Source organism: Erinaceus europaeus, chromosome 21 (assembly GCF_950295315.1).
Source record: "Erinaceus europaeus chromosome 21, mEriEur2.1, whole genome shotgun sequence".
Taxonomy (NCBI): domain Eukaryota; kingdom Metazoa; phylum Chordata; class Mammalia; order Eulipotyphla; family Erinaceidae; genus Erinaceus; species Erinaceus europaeus.
The window spans coordinates 35,731,777-35,747,606 of record NC_080182.1 but is presented as its reverse complement, the minus strand read 5'-3'; the positions used below and the strand labels follow the sequence as shown (position 1 = coordinate 35,747,606).

Below are 15,830 nucleotides of genomic sequence, written 5' to 3'. Positions count from 1 at the left end.
GATGCAGGTTCAAGCCCCTGCTCCTCACCTGCAGGGGGGAGAAAACTTCATGAGTGGTGAAGTAGGGCTGCAGGTGTCTCTCTGTCTCTTTCCCTTTCTATCTCCTCCTCTGCTCTCAATTCCTCTCTGTCTGTATGCAATAATAAATAGAAATATTTCAAAAAAGGTGTGAAAAGTACTGTAGGGTATTGATGTGTCCACAACCAAACCATTAACCCCCCCTAATAAAATGAAAAGAAAAAGATGATAATAGCTGTTTCTGTTTTTTTTTTTTTTCTGGTACTTGTTTAAAATCTGTCTCCTCAAAGTGATAGTTTCTTCCCTCCACCTCTACTACCGCAGGAAACGTCAAAAAAAAAAAAAAAGAGAGACTTAATCATATGACACTAACCAAGACCTTATCTCATTTCTCACATTAGGGTGACCCTGGCTTTCCTGGCTCTCCTGGTGCACATGTAAGGAGTCACCTTTCTGGGCCTGGCAACTGGTATGCAACATGTATGGGGTTTTTTGCACTTTATTTCCTTTACACTCAAAGTTTTGCTTTTTCTTCTATTGAGGGAGAAGATGGTGACCCAGGCCACATAGGAGAGAAAGGGGCAAAGGGCATCAGAGGGAAAAGGGTAAGAACCTCAGACATTCCCTGAGATCTGTGGGGTCCAGACTGTAACATTCTGCACACTCCAGGAGCCCTTTCAACCTTTCATTAGAGAACTTCTCCGTTTTATTTTCATTTTTATTATTTTGATAATGATTCACAGGACAGTAGGGTAAGAAGGGTACAATTCCCACCCCCAGATCTCCGTATCCCATCCCCTCCCCTGATAGCTTTCCTATTCTTTAACCCTCTGGGAGTATGGACCCAGGCTTATGATGGGATGCAGAAGGTGGAAGGTCTGGTTTCTGTAATTGCTTCTCTGCTGAACGTGGGCATTGGCAGGTCCATCCATACTCCCAGCCTGTTTCTATCTTTCCCTAGTGGGGCAGGGCTAGGAAGCCTGTGTCTTCTTCAGTGAACACAGCCCACACTTTCCTTAGGTTAGACTACTTCCTACCAAACCCTGTTCTTATTGCTCTTCTTAATGCAAGTGCATCTCACCAAAACATAACAACAGAAAACCCAAGTTAGATTCTCAGTTCCACAAAATCAGTCTTTCAAAGAATAGGTTTGAGGATATCTTCATCTTGTGTAAATCTAGATGTCATATGGAAAGGTACTATTTTAGATTCAGAACAAACCTTGCTTCTTCTTTTTTTTTTTTTTAAGATTTTTAAAAATATTTATTTCCTTTTTGTTGCCCTTGTTGTTTCCATTGTTGTTGTAGTTATTACTGTGTTTGTTGTCATTATTGTTGGATAGGACAGAGAGAAATAGAGAGAGGAGAGGAAGACAGAGAGGGGGAGAGAAAGACAGACACCTGCAGACCTGCTTCACCGTCTGTGAAGCAACTCCCTGGTACGTGGGGAGCCAGGGGCTCGAACCAGGATCCTTATGTTGGTCCTTGTGCTTTGCACCACATGCGCTTAACCTGCTGTGCTACCACCCGACTCCCGCTTATTCTTTTTAAACTTCGGATTATTGATTTACAAAATTATGAGATAATGCGTATAATTCCACACCATTCCCACCACCAGAGTTCTGTATCCCCATTCTCTCTATTGGAAACTGCAGTTTCCCCAAAGTCACAGACACAAGTGAACTATTATTTCTATAACTACCTACCTATGTTTATATATATTTGCCTATTTTTTCTAAGGTCCTGCCTTCTTGCTTTAAGATTCTTCTGAACAGTAGTTTTCCTAGCTATTTTAAGACTAAACTTAACAGAATGTATCCATGACATTGGTAATATTGGAGACATATTTTCACTGTGCTTTATAGAGTCTACCGTTAAAAATCCATTTCTTCAGGTTCTGAATATTTAATCTCAAGGAACCAGAATCACTGTAAGTTCTTTATGGAATGAGTAAGCTTGTGACTATCTTAACACCTCCGTAGAATTGGGCTGATAGATATTGGTGAGATATTGGGCTGATAGATATTTCTAGGAAAAGGACATGAACTGTTGTTCAATATGGAAAAAAGAAAAGAAAGAAGAATATATATATATCTAGGAGCTCAGTGAGTGATTGGCACATTCATATTTTGACGTGTGCCTGACTTGCCCTATTGCTGACTAATCCTGCCCAGCTCAGCTGAATTTATCTCTCTGTTAACAAAAAAGATAAAGTATAAGCTAAATGTAGGCGATTCTACTTGAGTTCAAATAATTGTAAGATTATCAGTGAGTCCATAGTGAACACGTCCCTTTTCCAAGGCACTAAAGACCAGAAGATGGTGGAGGAACTTTGCCTTTCTCCTCATGCCAGCCTCTCAGTGCAGGCTTCCTGCATTCTTACAGCTGCATGACTGCAAGCTCAACTTAGTATTGAGTCACTCTTCCAGGACTTGTTGGTAGATGTGTGTTTGTATATGTAAACATATGTTGGCTAAAACACACATACAGGGCAATTTAGATGGTTCCCATAAAAATGACCTGTTTTCGGGGGTCGGGCGGTGGCGCAGTGGGTTAAGCACATGTGGCACAAAGTGCAGGGACCGGCGTAAGGATCCCGGTTCGAGCCCCCGGCTCCCCACCTGCAGGGGAGTCGCTTCACAGGCGGTGAAGCAGGTCTGCAGGTGTCTATCTTTCTCTCCCCTTCTCTGTCTTCCCCTCCTCCATTTCTCTCTGTCCTATCCAACAACGAATTGCGTCAACAAGGGCAATAATAATAACCACAACGAAGCTACAACAAGGGCAACAAAAGGGGGAAAAAAATATGGCCTCCAGGAGTGGTGGATTCATGGTGCAGGCACCGAGCCCAGCAATAACCCTGGAGGAGGAAAAAAAAAATGACCTGTTTTCTTGCTAGTTATGTTCTGTTCCACTGATCACAGCATATAAACTGGTCCAAAAGCAGACTTGACCTTAACTATTATTGACATTGTGACTCTGGTAGCTTTAAAATATTAAATTGTGTTTAAGGTAAGAGACTCATTTCTTTGATTTGGTCACTTGCAGGGCAGTGCTGGTTTTCCTGGACTTGCTGGAACTCCGGGTGATCAAGGCCCACCAGGACCAGTGGTAATATAGATTGTTCTTCCTTTTATTTTTTTGCCTTTGTGTAGACATGAATAAGGATCTGATAAGAGGCAACTATAGGCAAAAGCGAACATTTGGGACACAAGAGTATCTATATAGACTCTTCTTTTGAGGATGATATTATCTTTAATCCTTGCACAGTATATTTATTCAGTATATACTTTTCACTTGAACCTGGGAAAAATATTAGAGTAACTGGAGATTTAGGAATCTCTGTAAATACGTAAAATGATGCATAAAACTCACCGGAGAGCAAATTTATCCATTTAAACAAGAAGAGCAACAACATTCATGCAAAAGCCGGAAGAAAATCCTAACGAAATATGACATTTATTTAATCTTAGCAGAACACCAAATATGACATTTATTTAATCTTAGCACAACTGACAATGTTGCCAACTCACAAATGTGCTTTTTAGTCTCCTGGAAAGTCATTTGGGATGAGAGGAAAGACTGAGGTTTGTGTGGTGGGTTCTCTGACATCAGCTTCCAGGGGGATAGGGTGTGGGGAGATCGCACAGCATCAGAAAGTGAACCTTGGACACGAGGGGGATGTCTGGGAAATCAGTTCTGGCACTCTCTCTGCAGATACAGCACAAAATCTACATACAGGTTAAGACCCATTCTCTCAAGATGTGCTCTTGACACATTGCCAGGCCCCAAATGGTTACCTGTACTTCCATCCAACCTGCTGCACTTTGGAGCCTCCCCCAACCCCTCCTCAGACTTCCGATGCCCATCATAATAAGCAAGCTATGAATCAAAGGTTCCCAGGAGATATCCCGTCCCCACCTCGCTCAGGTTCTGTTAATTTGCTAGAGTGTTTCACAGAACTCAAGGGACCTATTTCCTCACCAGATAATCCATTTATTAGAAAGACTATAACTACAGTGCAACAGGACCCAGGTTCAAGCCCCTGGCCCCCCACCTGCAGGGGGAAAGCTTCACGAGTGGTGAAGCTGGGTTGCAGGTGTCTCTCTGTCTCCCTCTCTATCTTCCCCCTCCCTTTCAATTTCTCTCTGCCTCTATCCAGTAATAAATAAAAAGAAAAAGAAAAAGAAAGACTACAGCTCAGGAACATCCAGATAGAAGAGGTGCACAGGGAGGATGTGGGGAAGTGCAGAGCTTCTGTGCCCTCAGCAGACGTTTTGTTTCTCCCAGATCTTCACGTGATCATCAGTCCAGATGCCAAAATTCTCTCATTTGAGTTTTTTTTTTGCCCTTACCCAGCTTTTGCAGTCCCTGCTTTGCTAAGGTTAGCTTTGTAGTAAGTAAGAGAACTGTAATAGGAAGTAGGTGAGGAGGGTATCTATGTCGAAGTGGACACTATTTCATTATGAACTTGATACTGACTCACTACAGACTATTGTGTATTTTTGCTTTCAGGTATATATTTTGCCCTAATTTATGGATACATGTGAACATATGCTCTATCTTACAGGACCTGGCCTATATCTAGGTTTTGGGACTTTGTTAGGAAGTGAACCCCCTGGAATGGAATTAGAGAATACCATGAAAGGAAAGGTCTCACCCGAGTGATGTGGGTGAAGGGTTGGCAATCCATGCCTGATGTCTCTGTACACAGTCTGAGGTGAAGCATGCTGAGACGGTACTGGTTGCATTGATTAGGTTGGAATCCGAAGATGCGACATCATTTGGCCTGACTTGAGAAAAGCATGCAGGGAAGTGAGCCCCACCCCAGAGGTTCCAGGATTGGGAGAAACATAGGCTCTATAGAGGAAGCTGGAGATTCCTGTTGTCTTAGGGTTTAAGAAGACAATAGATAGTTATTGCAGTAATCACATTGTTTGGCAGCTGGGTTAACTTTGAAAAATCCCTTTGTTAGGATTTGCTGTATCACGCACACCCTCACCATATTTTGTGGCCTTTGACATTGTTTGCATATAGCTGTGCCACTGGTTGATTTTACTCTCCCTGGACTAGGCTTTTAAGCGAGTCAGCATATCAGAGACTCAGCCTGTGTATTTCATTTGAGTTTTTAGTGGAGGCTTCATTGCACAGGCATTACTAATGAACTCACTGGTAGCTATCGATCCCAGTTCCCAAGCCTGCTTTCTTCCCCCAAATCCTGGGGTGTGGGACTGGGAGCTCTGACCTTCTGTTCACCTTGGTTGCTCTGGTGACTATCTCCCGTCTTTGGGTGTTATCTATGCTACTGTTATTGACACAACAAGAGATGCATTTATCACATACACAATAATAAGAAACTTCAATCTTTTGGGATTTGTGAGCCAGGATATGGATAAAAGCCAAGTGTGTATGAGAAATCTGTCTTAGTTCTCTGAATGACAGAAGATGTTTCTTATGACTCACAATATTGTTAGGCTTTTGTTCTGCCCTATGCCTCATCCTATGAGACCAAACCGTCACTCCACAGTAGGTCAGTTACGGGCTTGGTGTTGTGGTCTCACTGCAGTTTAGTGTTTACTGGAGAGATATGTTGAAATCAGAATTAGTTTTATTTTTGGAGACAAGACATACTCATTTAACAGATCAAGAAGCAAAGACCAAGATGATTATAGTGAGCAAGGCCAGAAATTACTACCCTGCAGAGTCTAAATAACAAAGATCTTTGGATGGCCAAAAAAAACCTGACTCAAAGCATTATGGCCATCCAAAGATCTTTGTTATTTAGATTCTGCAGGGTAGTAATTTCAAAGGTCCTGAGATGTTGAATGACATTTCCCAAATCTAATCCTGTACTGTGGTTTGGTCTCAAAGTGATCTAGTCTTTTAGAAATCCTTATATATTACCTGCCTTAACCTCTTGGACTTTTATTTCTGGGGCAAACTTCTAGGCACTTTGAACTTTTTCCTTAAGGAGTCAGAACTCTGGGGCCAGTAGTAAAGGCCAATGGTTGGTATATTTGCTGTGGAGAAATTTCTCAGAATCTCTTGGAAAATCTGGAGAGTAATATATTGGATCTCAGAATCCTGTTTTTTTCCAAATGTTATGGTTGGGTTAATGGTTTACAGTACAGTTGTTACACATAGGTACAACCTCATGTCCAGGACATTCTCTCCCCCAGCCTACGTCCTTTTCCACTACTATGCAACAGGGCCCCAGAACCCCTCTATCCCACCCCTGACCCTCCTTCCCCAGAGTCCTTTGCTTTGGTTCAGTCCACCACACCCAGTCCAACTTTCACCTCATGTTTTCTCTTACTGTACTTGCTGCTTAATTTCCACCTAGAAGTGAGATCATCTAGGACAGAGTTTTGCATTTTTAAACAAAAATTTGTTTTTTTCTAGGGCATCAAGGGCCCCAAAGGTTTGATTGGTATGACGGTAGGTGAAGATTTTAATTCTTTACTGTTTGTTTTCATAACAGTTTTCTCCTCTTTTATGTAAAATCAGAAGCTGTACAAATTCTCTAGTATTTTCTCTTATAAATTCTCTTAGAACTTTAAGTTCGTAGACTTCATTCTGTACTGTTATAACCAAATCGATTTGACATTTATAGATATAAGAAGAAAGACTTTGAAGCTACTATCTTTCTGAAATAAACCTTTTTCTAAAGTTCAAAAATTGTTTGTAAAGTGCTTCTAAGTCACAATAGGATATGGTATAGGCCTTTGCGTCTTATGGGAACAGCTGAAGGCAATCTTAAAGGTTAAGCTGATTTTTTTCATCTCTGCCAAATACAAAAACACTTCTGAGGCAGGTGGGAAGTGGAGGCAACCAAGGAAGTGATGGATTGCAGAGGAGAACAGGCTGGACAGGAAGGGGGCGAAGGGGAGAGACAGTTTTCTAGCGAGGTTTTCAATGTGTCTTTCCTGGCAGCCCTTCATTACAGATGTTCTAGGAACTGTAGACCTAGGGGTCCAAGAGTTCAAAAGATTTTCCTGCCTTCTGTGCAAAAGATCCTTCAATTATCTTTTAATAAGAGAGAGGGAGGGAGAGGGAGAAGAGAGAGAGAGGAAGAGGGAGAAAACCAGAGCCAGAATATCGCTCTGGCACATGCAAACCTGGAGATTGAATTAGAGATATCATGTGTCAGATGTCAACATTCTTTTCTTTTCTTTTCTTTTTTTCTTTCTTTCTTTATTTTGTAATATTTGTATTTATTTATTATTGGATAGAAGAGATAGAGAGAAATTGAGAGGAGTGGGGAAGATAGAGAGGGAGAGGAAGACAGAGAGACACCTGCAGCCCGACTTCACCATTTGTGCAGCTTTCCCCCTACAGGTGGGGGCCAGGGGCTTGAACCTGGGACCTTGTACACTGTAATGTTTTTGCTTAACCAGGTGCGCCACCACCTGGCCCCTTCTTTTTTATTTATTTATAAAAAGGAAACACTAACAAAACCATAGGATAAGAGGGGTACAACTCCACATAGTTTCCACCATGCCACCTCCCAGACCACAAAACCTTTAATTTAAACTTCTTCAAAACCAGATTTGAATCTATCACTTCTTTTTGTTATTGTTGTTGATCTCTGGTGCATCACCATTTCTAGCTAACTTTTTTTTTTAAATCTAGATAAAGACTGAGACAAAGAGATGGGAGAGATAGCACAATGCTGAAGTTTCTTCCAGTGTGCTAGGGGCCCAGCTCGAACCTGGGTCCGGTGCATGGCGAAGCAGATTCATGATTCATTTTGGCTGACTGGCTAGCCCTCCATCACTGCGTGAGGCAGAATTTAAAAAAAAAAAATTACTTCTTATCTGCCTGCCTCTAGTCCTGTAGGCACTCTGCTGCACATAGAATACGTTAAATGTCATAAATATCCTCTGATGTAGAGTATATTTGTTGGATGGTTTTATCTGCTGGAGCAACATTTGGGGTTTTTGTTGCCAGTTACAAAACTTCAGATGGGCACTGGCAGTACTCATGCGACAAAAATTTCTCAGCTATGGTGGGGGAATGGGGTTGAAAAAGGAACATGCTTCAAGTTAAACATTTCTTTGTTTTCCTTCTCTTTCCCCTTATTTCTAACAGCCTTGTGAGATGGTTGAATTTATACGAGAAAAATGCCGTAAGTTGAAAAAGACACCACAGAAGTCTTGATGTAAATTGGGACTGGATTGCGGGTGGGGGCATAAATCGCCAATGGTTTTGACTGAGATTAGGGAGCTAACATCATGATCCACCATGAAAAGCCTTTTATAAATCAGTATATTCAGCAAAGGTGCCTCTAGGGTAAGTAAACTCCACTGTGGTCTTAGAAATGAGGTGGCCAAGAGGCAGACCGTCTCAACGATGAGGAAAACTTCTGCTGTGATACAGAGCCTGATCAAATGTGATCATCATACACCTGCATGTCTATCTCCATGCTTCTTACTGAAATTAGGAAAAGAGTAGCTTTTGGTCCTTTGGTCTCATTTTTCCCTAGAAAAGGGAGTCAACAGTGAGCTCCGAATTAGAAATTGCCCCATTTTAAAAAATTTGTATGTATGCTTTAAAAATGGGGGAAGCAATTACAGAAGCCAGACCTTCCACCTTCTGCAACCCACAACGACCCTGGGTCCATGCTCCCAGAGGGACAGAGAATGGGAAAGCTATCAGGGGAGGGGGTGGGATATGGAGATTGGGTGGTGGGAATTGTGTGGAGTTGTACCCCTCCTACCCTACGGTTTTGTTAATTTATCCTTTCTTAAATAAAAAATAAATAAAAAAAATAGAATTAGAAATCACCAAATTCAAGCCCCAGATTTGAAATCTTTGTCACAGCCCCAGATTGAAATTTGTTGATTGTCCTCAGTGTATTACAAGCTGTTTGTCTCCTATATTAGACATAGTTCCCCATTTATTGGTAATAAGGTGAGAACATCGATTGGGCACAATCTGGGTTTTTGCCACAGTTAATTTGTTCCATTCACTTTCTCTAACGTCCAGGTTTTGTCCATTCTCATCCAGTTACTATTCAGGGGGATTCTGGAAGTGTTTTTTTTTCTCCTTCCTGGAAATCATAAATAATAATACTATCACTTTGACCCTAAAGGAGAGGAATCTGAGAGCTGATCATATATAAGTTAAACTCCCTTTGTTTATGAAACATATACCACTTGTAGACATAACTGTATACTTAAAATTGGTACATGGTATGCATAGTGTTAGAAATATGTAAGTGCACATATTTATATCAGAAGAGTTGAGTGTATTCATTAAAGTCAATTGATCATAACCTCCCCCCCATGGAGGGGGGAGGCAACTAAGGTCTTGCACATGCATAATTTCACTGCTTCAGGGTCACTTTTTAAAAATCAGATAAAGAAGCAGAGAGAGAGAGAGAGAGAGACAGACAGACAGACAGACAGACAGAAAGAGACAGAGAGAAGGAGAAACCCCAAAGTACTGAAGCTTCCTCCATTCCCACAGCTTATCCCATGGGCTACTGGAACTTGACCTTGGGCCACTTCCTGGTAATACAGGCAGCCTGTCCAGTAAACTCTCTCTCCATCCCCCAGTGATCCACAATGACAAAATACATCCTCAAGTCAAAGCCTGGAAGTAATCACTCTACAAGTGGGAAGCTCCACAGTGTTCCAGGGTGTGGGCTTTGCAGGTCGTCCTACTCTGCCATTGGGGCAGTGGTGCTGTTCCCCTGGTCACCTCATGGTCCAGGATGTCTGTTAAGCTTCAGCCAGAGGAAAAAGGAAAGAAAAGGGGTTTTAGGGCTGAAGGTATAGTTTTTCTTATTCCAAAAAAATAGCAAGATGGTACTTCATGAGCAGTGCAGCCTTTATTCCAGAGAACCATATACCTAGCCAGAGAATGGGTGTTCTGTAACTAAAATTTCTCAGAGGACGTGGTTTTTATATTGAAATACTTACCAAAAAAAAAAAAAAACCACTATATATTAAACTAACAGTATCTTCTCTTCTCTCCCAAATTTCTTTTCCAGCTTGCTCAAGAGGTAAATAGTCTGCCTTCTTGCTCGTTCAAATTCTCACCAGTTCAGAAACATCACAGCAGATCTTACAGCTGTGCTTTCATTGTGTCAAAGGTGTTTCTAAATGTCCAGTGTTCCCCACGGAAGTGGCCTTTGCCCTGGACATGTCAAATGGTGTCTCCCAGTTGGATTTTGAGAGGATGAGAGGCATTTTATTATCTCTGCTGAAGAAGATGGAAATAAGTGCGAGTAACTGCCCAACAGGTGCCCGAGTGGCCGTTGTTTCCTACAACAACAGAATCAATCACCTGATTCGCTTCTCAGACTACAAGGGGAAGCCTGACCTGCTGCTGGCTGTCAGGAAAATCCCCCTGGAACGGTCATCTGGCAGCAGGAACCTCGGGGATGCCATGAGGTTTGTGGCAAGACACACATTCAAACGTGTGCGCTCAGGGCTCCTCCTGAGGAAAGTGGCTGTGTTCTTCCAGGCGGGCTGGGCCCAGGATGCAGACACCATCAGCACTGCCACCCTGGAGCTCAGTGCCCTGGATGTCACTTCTGTAGTCATCACATTCACAGAAGGACACAACCTCCCAGATGCCCTGCTGGTGAGAAGATGAGCTGCTGAGGAGGGGGAGTTGCAGTGGGTGGGGTGGCCATCGAGGTGTTATTCCGCCATCACAAAGCATCAGGCTCAAACCTCTGGCTTTGAGTCCTGGGACCACATGGGAATATCATGGATGATTCTGGGGAACAGGGTGGGGGGGATCAGTATATTCCACGGACAGTGGATGGAATCATGTTGTGGTGTTTGTCTCTCCTCTCTCTAGGGACGTAGCATAAGAAAACTGAAGTGTGTGTGTGTCTGTGTGTCTGTGTGTGTCTCTGTGTGTGTGTGGTCGGTCATTCAGTGGTATCACACATGCAGAAGGCCTTTGGTTTATTTCCTGGTGCCACATAAAAGTAAGATTATTTGAGAAATGAGCATCCTTCACATGAAGATTTTACCAGGGACTGATGTGTGTGAGAGATCACTCTATATCATGTGTGTTGTCACTAGTATCAGGGGGCCATTCTTGAAAGCTTATTCTGTGCTAAGTGCCTAATAAGCATTATTTAATTACCCCCCAAAAAAAACTTAATAAGATGGTGGTCTATTTTTGAGATGAGAAAACCAAGACATAGGTGAAGTCTGTCATATGAAGGCCAGTATCTAGACCTGGGGAGATATCATAATGGTTATATAAAGAGAATTTTATACCTGTGGCTCTGAGACCCCAGGTTCAGTTCACCGCACCACTATATGCCAGAGCTGAGCAGGGTTCTGGTAAGAAAAAATGGAAATGTCATATGGCTCATCCTAATAATGAATTCAGCTGCATTGGTTCATGTAATTTTCTCTGAAGGTTGAGTGTGTAGAAGTAGAAAGTGAGATTCAGTTGGCACTGCTGTGACTGTGCTACTAAGAATCAGAAGGTAGGATTGTGGCAGCTTGCAAACCACTGAGAGGGATGGACAGCATGAGAAACAGAACGAAAAGACGGAGGGTGAGTTCCTTCCTCCCTGTTCCCATCCCTTTTGTCTAGCGTGATGTCTGGACAGAGATGCGTTGGCAGTGATTGTGGAAACAACATTTAGTAACTTCCTGAAATGGATTGACTAAGACTGGCTGTAAACAAACAAGAGTTTACATTAGAGATTTAGCGTTTGCCTTTGTCTGCTTCATCGTTCATAAAGGAATGTTGGAGAAGACTTTCTGAATTTCTCTTTGCTCAGTTTTAAAACAGAGAGAGCGTCATGACGAGGCTCCCTTTTGCTGTAATTACCTGTTTTCAGTAAGGCATCATCCCAATTATCTGGAGAGTGGTATTCAAGATGTAGTTCTACCAGTGCAATTCTCTGAGGGGATCCTGGGCAGACAACATGTTTGAATCTGACATAAAGCCCTTTGTTATAATGTTCTTCCCCTCTTTGTTGCTTTAAGTCCTGAGTCAAAGGGTGTAATGATATGTGAAAAGAACTTGCCAGCTTAAATATCCTTGAACCTTGAGATCTGTCATTTTGCTCTGCTTTCCTTTCCGTTTCTTGGACATACTCGCACCTCAGGACACTGAGAAATGACTTTGTGTCTGAAATCCAACAACTTAGAACAGGTGTGAAATGGTGTTTGCCAGCTCGTATCTAAGAGATGACTTAGTTTCTGGTGACACTGATGAGAGAAACCATAAAAAAAATGACAGCCCCTGCTCGGGCCTGTTCAGAAAATCCTGATTTCTTTACAGATGGGCCTATTACAGCCCTTCACCTCCTCTGCACATACTCTCTTTCCGGGGGAATTCAGTTAGAACAATGGACTTGTCCTGTAATTTTCCTCTGAATGTTCTGCCTGAGGACTCTCTGACTGTCTGTAGGGCTTTTGTCTTTCACCACCATGCTATTTTATTTTTTGGAACAGCACCTACGTGCTCCTTTCAAGTGGGTGGTTCAATTTGAAACGATTATATAAACAGATGTTCTCACTCCCCAGTCCATTTAAACATGCCTGAAGGCTAGGAGCCATATTAAAAAGAGGATTTAAGTCATCCATTGAGTATTATCAACCCCAAATAAGCAGGATTATAACATTTGGATAGTTTCTGCCTAATCCCATCATTAAAACTGTCAATTTGCTTTTGTCTCAAAACATAACTTAGTTTGCCCTCATTTTTCAAAGTCTAAAAAAAAAAAAGATGATTATAGAGGAAAGACAGTTTGTGTGCCAGGCTTCATAGTTCATTTTTCATTTTAAGAAGTCTAGCATATGTTCCCATGAAGCAATACCTAAAGAAACAGCTCATGATTATTGATCCAAACACTTACCAATTATTGATGTGTTTAGTCCTCCCAACAAGCCAATGAAATAACCATTATTTTGAGCCCATTTTAAAAATGTTATTACTGACTTACAAAATTATAAGATAACAGGGGTATAATTCCACACTGTTCCCACCACCAGTGTGTCTCCATTTCCTCCACTGGAAGCTACAGTGGTTCTCCCAAGGTTGCAGATATAGGATGATGACTACTTCTGTAGCTACCAGTCTATATTCTGTATTTGATGGACTCATTTTTTCAGATGGTGAAACTGAGATAGAGAAAAGTTAAATAATGTGATATGGGTTGGAAATTTCTAGTAGCAGTGGGATTTTAAATTGAAAGGTCAAGAAACACAGGAAGGAGAGTTTAGTGCTCTATGTTCTTTCTACATATTAATTAATTTTATCTTTATGGCACTACAGTGAGATAGATTTGTGAGCTGGCCATATATATATTTCTCTAAAAAGAAAAATGTAAACAAAATACAAAGAATGAAATGTTGGCTATCATGGAGGCAAGAAGGAAATCAGCTTTAGAAGGTGAAAAATTAAGAGGAAGATTAGAGGAATTCAAGGGTAATTTTTAAATGTTTGCTGTAATTTCATAATTCAGAGCAGTTGTGAGAAGACATCAGTTTTTTTTGAAGTGTTGAGTTGTCGTCAGGTGCTCTCAGGAAGGTTATGGATGGCCTACAACTGAGCCCTTATGGGCTGCTGTTTCCCATTATTTCTCTGCAGACAGGATCCACGATTATAGCAGGGAACTGGGCAGCGAGCCTTCAAACTCTGGCTTTGTCTTACTTGTAATCTGGCCATTACTTGGCACTGGAGTCTGTTTATTCATCTACTTAAGAGGAGATAAGAATTGTTGTAAGGATTATGGGCTGGGGAGACAGCATAATGGTGACACATAAAGAGTTTCAGGCCTGATGCTCCAAGGTCCCAGGTTCAATCTCCAGCACCACCATAAACCAGAGCTGAGTTGGGTTCTGGTAAAAAAAAAAAAAAAGAAAAGAAAAGGAAAGAAAAAGACTACAGGGCCACCTGACATCATATTGGGGTACACAGTGTTAGGCGTGATAATCACCGCCTTCTTGGTACAGGAGTAACTATCGCTAGCAGTCTCTCCTCCCCGCTCTTTCAGTTTGCCCTCCTTGTTGTTCCATGATCCCAACTGGAGGCCAGATAGTTCCGTTTTTTTCAGAACCTGGACCGTGACTATGTGCAGTGCCACCATTTCCTGGGCCAACATTGTCATTATTTTTATTTCAGGTGGAGAGATACAAAGAGAGAGGCTGTGTGTGTGGCTGGGGTGGGGAGAGGAGACACCAAAACACCTGAGTCCCCCCAAAGTCATGGTACTCCCATGTGGGGGCAGCCTCAGGGCTGGGTGACATGGTGGCAAGGGACATATCCTACTAGGTGAACTATCTCTCTCTTTAATATTTCTTTTTAATATATTTATTTATTATTGGATATTGCTTTACAAAATTTTAAGGTAACATTGGAGATGGAGAGAACTTGAGAAGGGAAGGGGAGATAAAGAGAGAGAGACAGAGAGACACCTGCAGCCCTGCCTCACCATTTGTGAAGATTTCCCCCTGCAGGTGGGGACCAGGGAATTGAACCTGGGTCCTAGCACACTGTAATGTGAGTGCTTAACCAGCTGCACCACCCTCTGATCCCCTGGGTGAACTATCTCTATCATCTGCCTATCTATATGTCTGTCTGTCTATCTGCCTATCATCTATCCTATCTATCTATCCTTCCTGTCTGTCTGTCTGTCTATATCTATCTATCTATCTATCTATCTATCTATCTATCTATCTATCTATTCTATCTGTCATCTATCGGAGATACTATAGTTCCACAGCTTCCCATATGCTACCTGGGGTCTTGCATAGCAAAGCACACATCCTAACTAATGATCTGCTTTGAGCCCCTAGCTAATTCTAACTTTCCACTCAAGGTCTGTTTAGTTCTTCCTGTGTCCAAGACAAATTTCCTCCCTGGCACTTGATTCTTTCTCCTCTCTTCTCATGTGATCAAGCTAAGAGCTTCCCTCAAGTCTTTGCCTGGAATGAACCTTGTTCATTGGCCTCTGGCAACTTACCACAGTAGTTGAAGCATTAAGTGGAATCCCGTAGGTCTCCGGAAATCAGGGCTTATGGGAGGTTGGAAAGTTGTATTCTTTGACAAAAAAGTTTTTATATTAAAGAAACAAAAGAATAAGTTAAAAAGCAACTACAGGGCTGGAGAGATAGCATAATGGTTATGTACAAGTCTTTCATATCTTAGGCTCTGAAGTCTCAGGTTTAAGCCCCAGTACGACCATAAACCAGAGTTAAGAGGTGCTCTGGTCACTGTATCTTTCTCTTTGTATCTCTTTCTTCCTCTCCCCTCCTCCCTCCCACCTCCTCCTTCTCTCTTCCCCCCTCATTTAAATAAACAAACAAACAAACAAACAACTTCTGCTCTGTGCTTTTCCTTTTATCTGTTTCCACTACTCAAAAACACACTTTCAAACAAAACCTCCTATCAAATCACCACTCCACATTCAGGCATGAAGTTGGTTAGGGAGAAGTTTAGATCAGTGGTGCTGACACCAACTATAGTAAACTAGGATTCACAGTTACTAGGTTTGTACTAGGTCTGTATTTGAGGTTTTCTTCCTCGGTGCTGTTGGGACTGACTGAAGGAGTCACAGGGCCAGTTTTCTTGCCCTGAACTCCCACACACTTTGTTTTCTTGAACTTTCTCAAGAATTACCATGTTCGCCTCATCAGGGATTTAGACCGTGTTGACAAGTCCAGAGTCTTGTCATTAAATATTAATGATGAGTCCCAGCTGAATCAGTTTACCCATAGACTTCATGGTTTTGTGTGTGTGTGCACCACAAACTTTTATTTTCACTAATAAAAGGTGATAAATTTAAGTATGACCAGAGTTATTATTCCTAAGAAAAGTTTGCGAAGA

The 15,830-nt window shown here is 41.9% G+C and overlaps 1 protein-coding gene across 1 annotated transcript in view; it reads left to right on the top strand.

Annotated features, from left to right (window-relative positions):
* Positions 1-15,830, top strand: part of LOC103119793 (collagen alpha-4(VI) chain-like) — a 130,939-nt gene that overhangs the window by 95,195 nt on the left and 19,914 nt on the right. Inside the window, exons 28-34 of the mRNA XM_016191144.2 lie at positions 420-455; positions 561-623; positions 3,063-3,125; positions 6,417-6,452; positions 8,106-8,142; positions 10,012-10,023; positions 10,114-10,607. Of these exons, the coding sequence (XP_016046630.2) occupies positions 420-455; positions 561-623; positions 3,063-3,125; positions 6,417-6,452; positions 8,106-8,142; positions 10,012-10,023; positions 10,114-10,607 (741 nt within the window). The remainder of the gene's footprint in view (positions 1-419; positions 456-560; positions 624-3,062; positions 3,126-6,416; positions 6,453-8,105; positions 8,143-10,011; positions 10,024-10,113; positions 10,608-15,830) is intronic.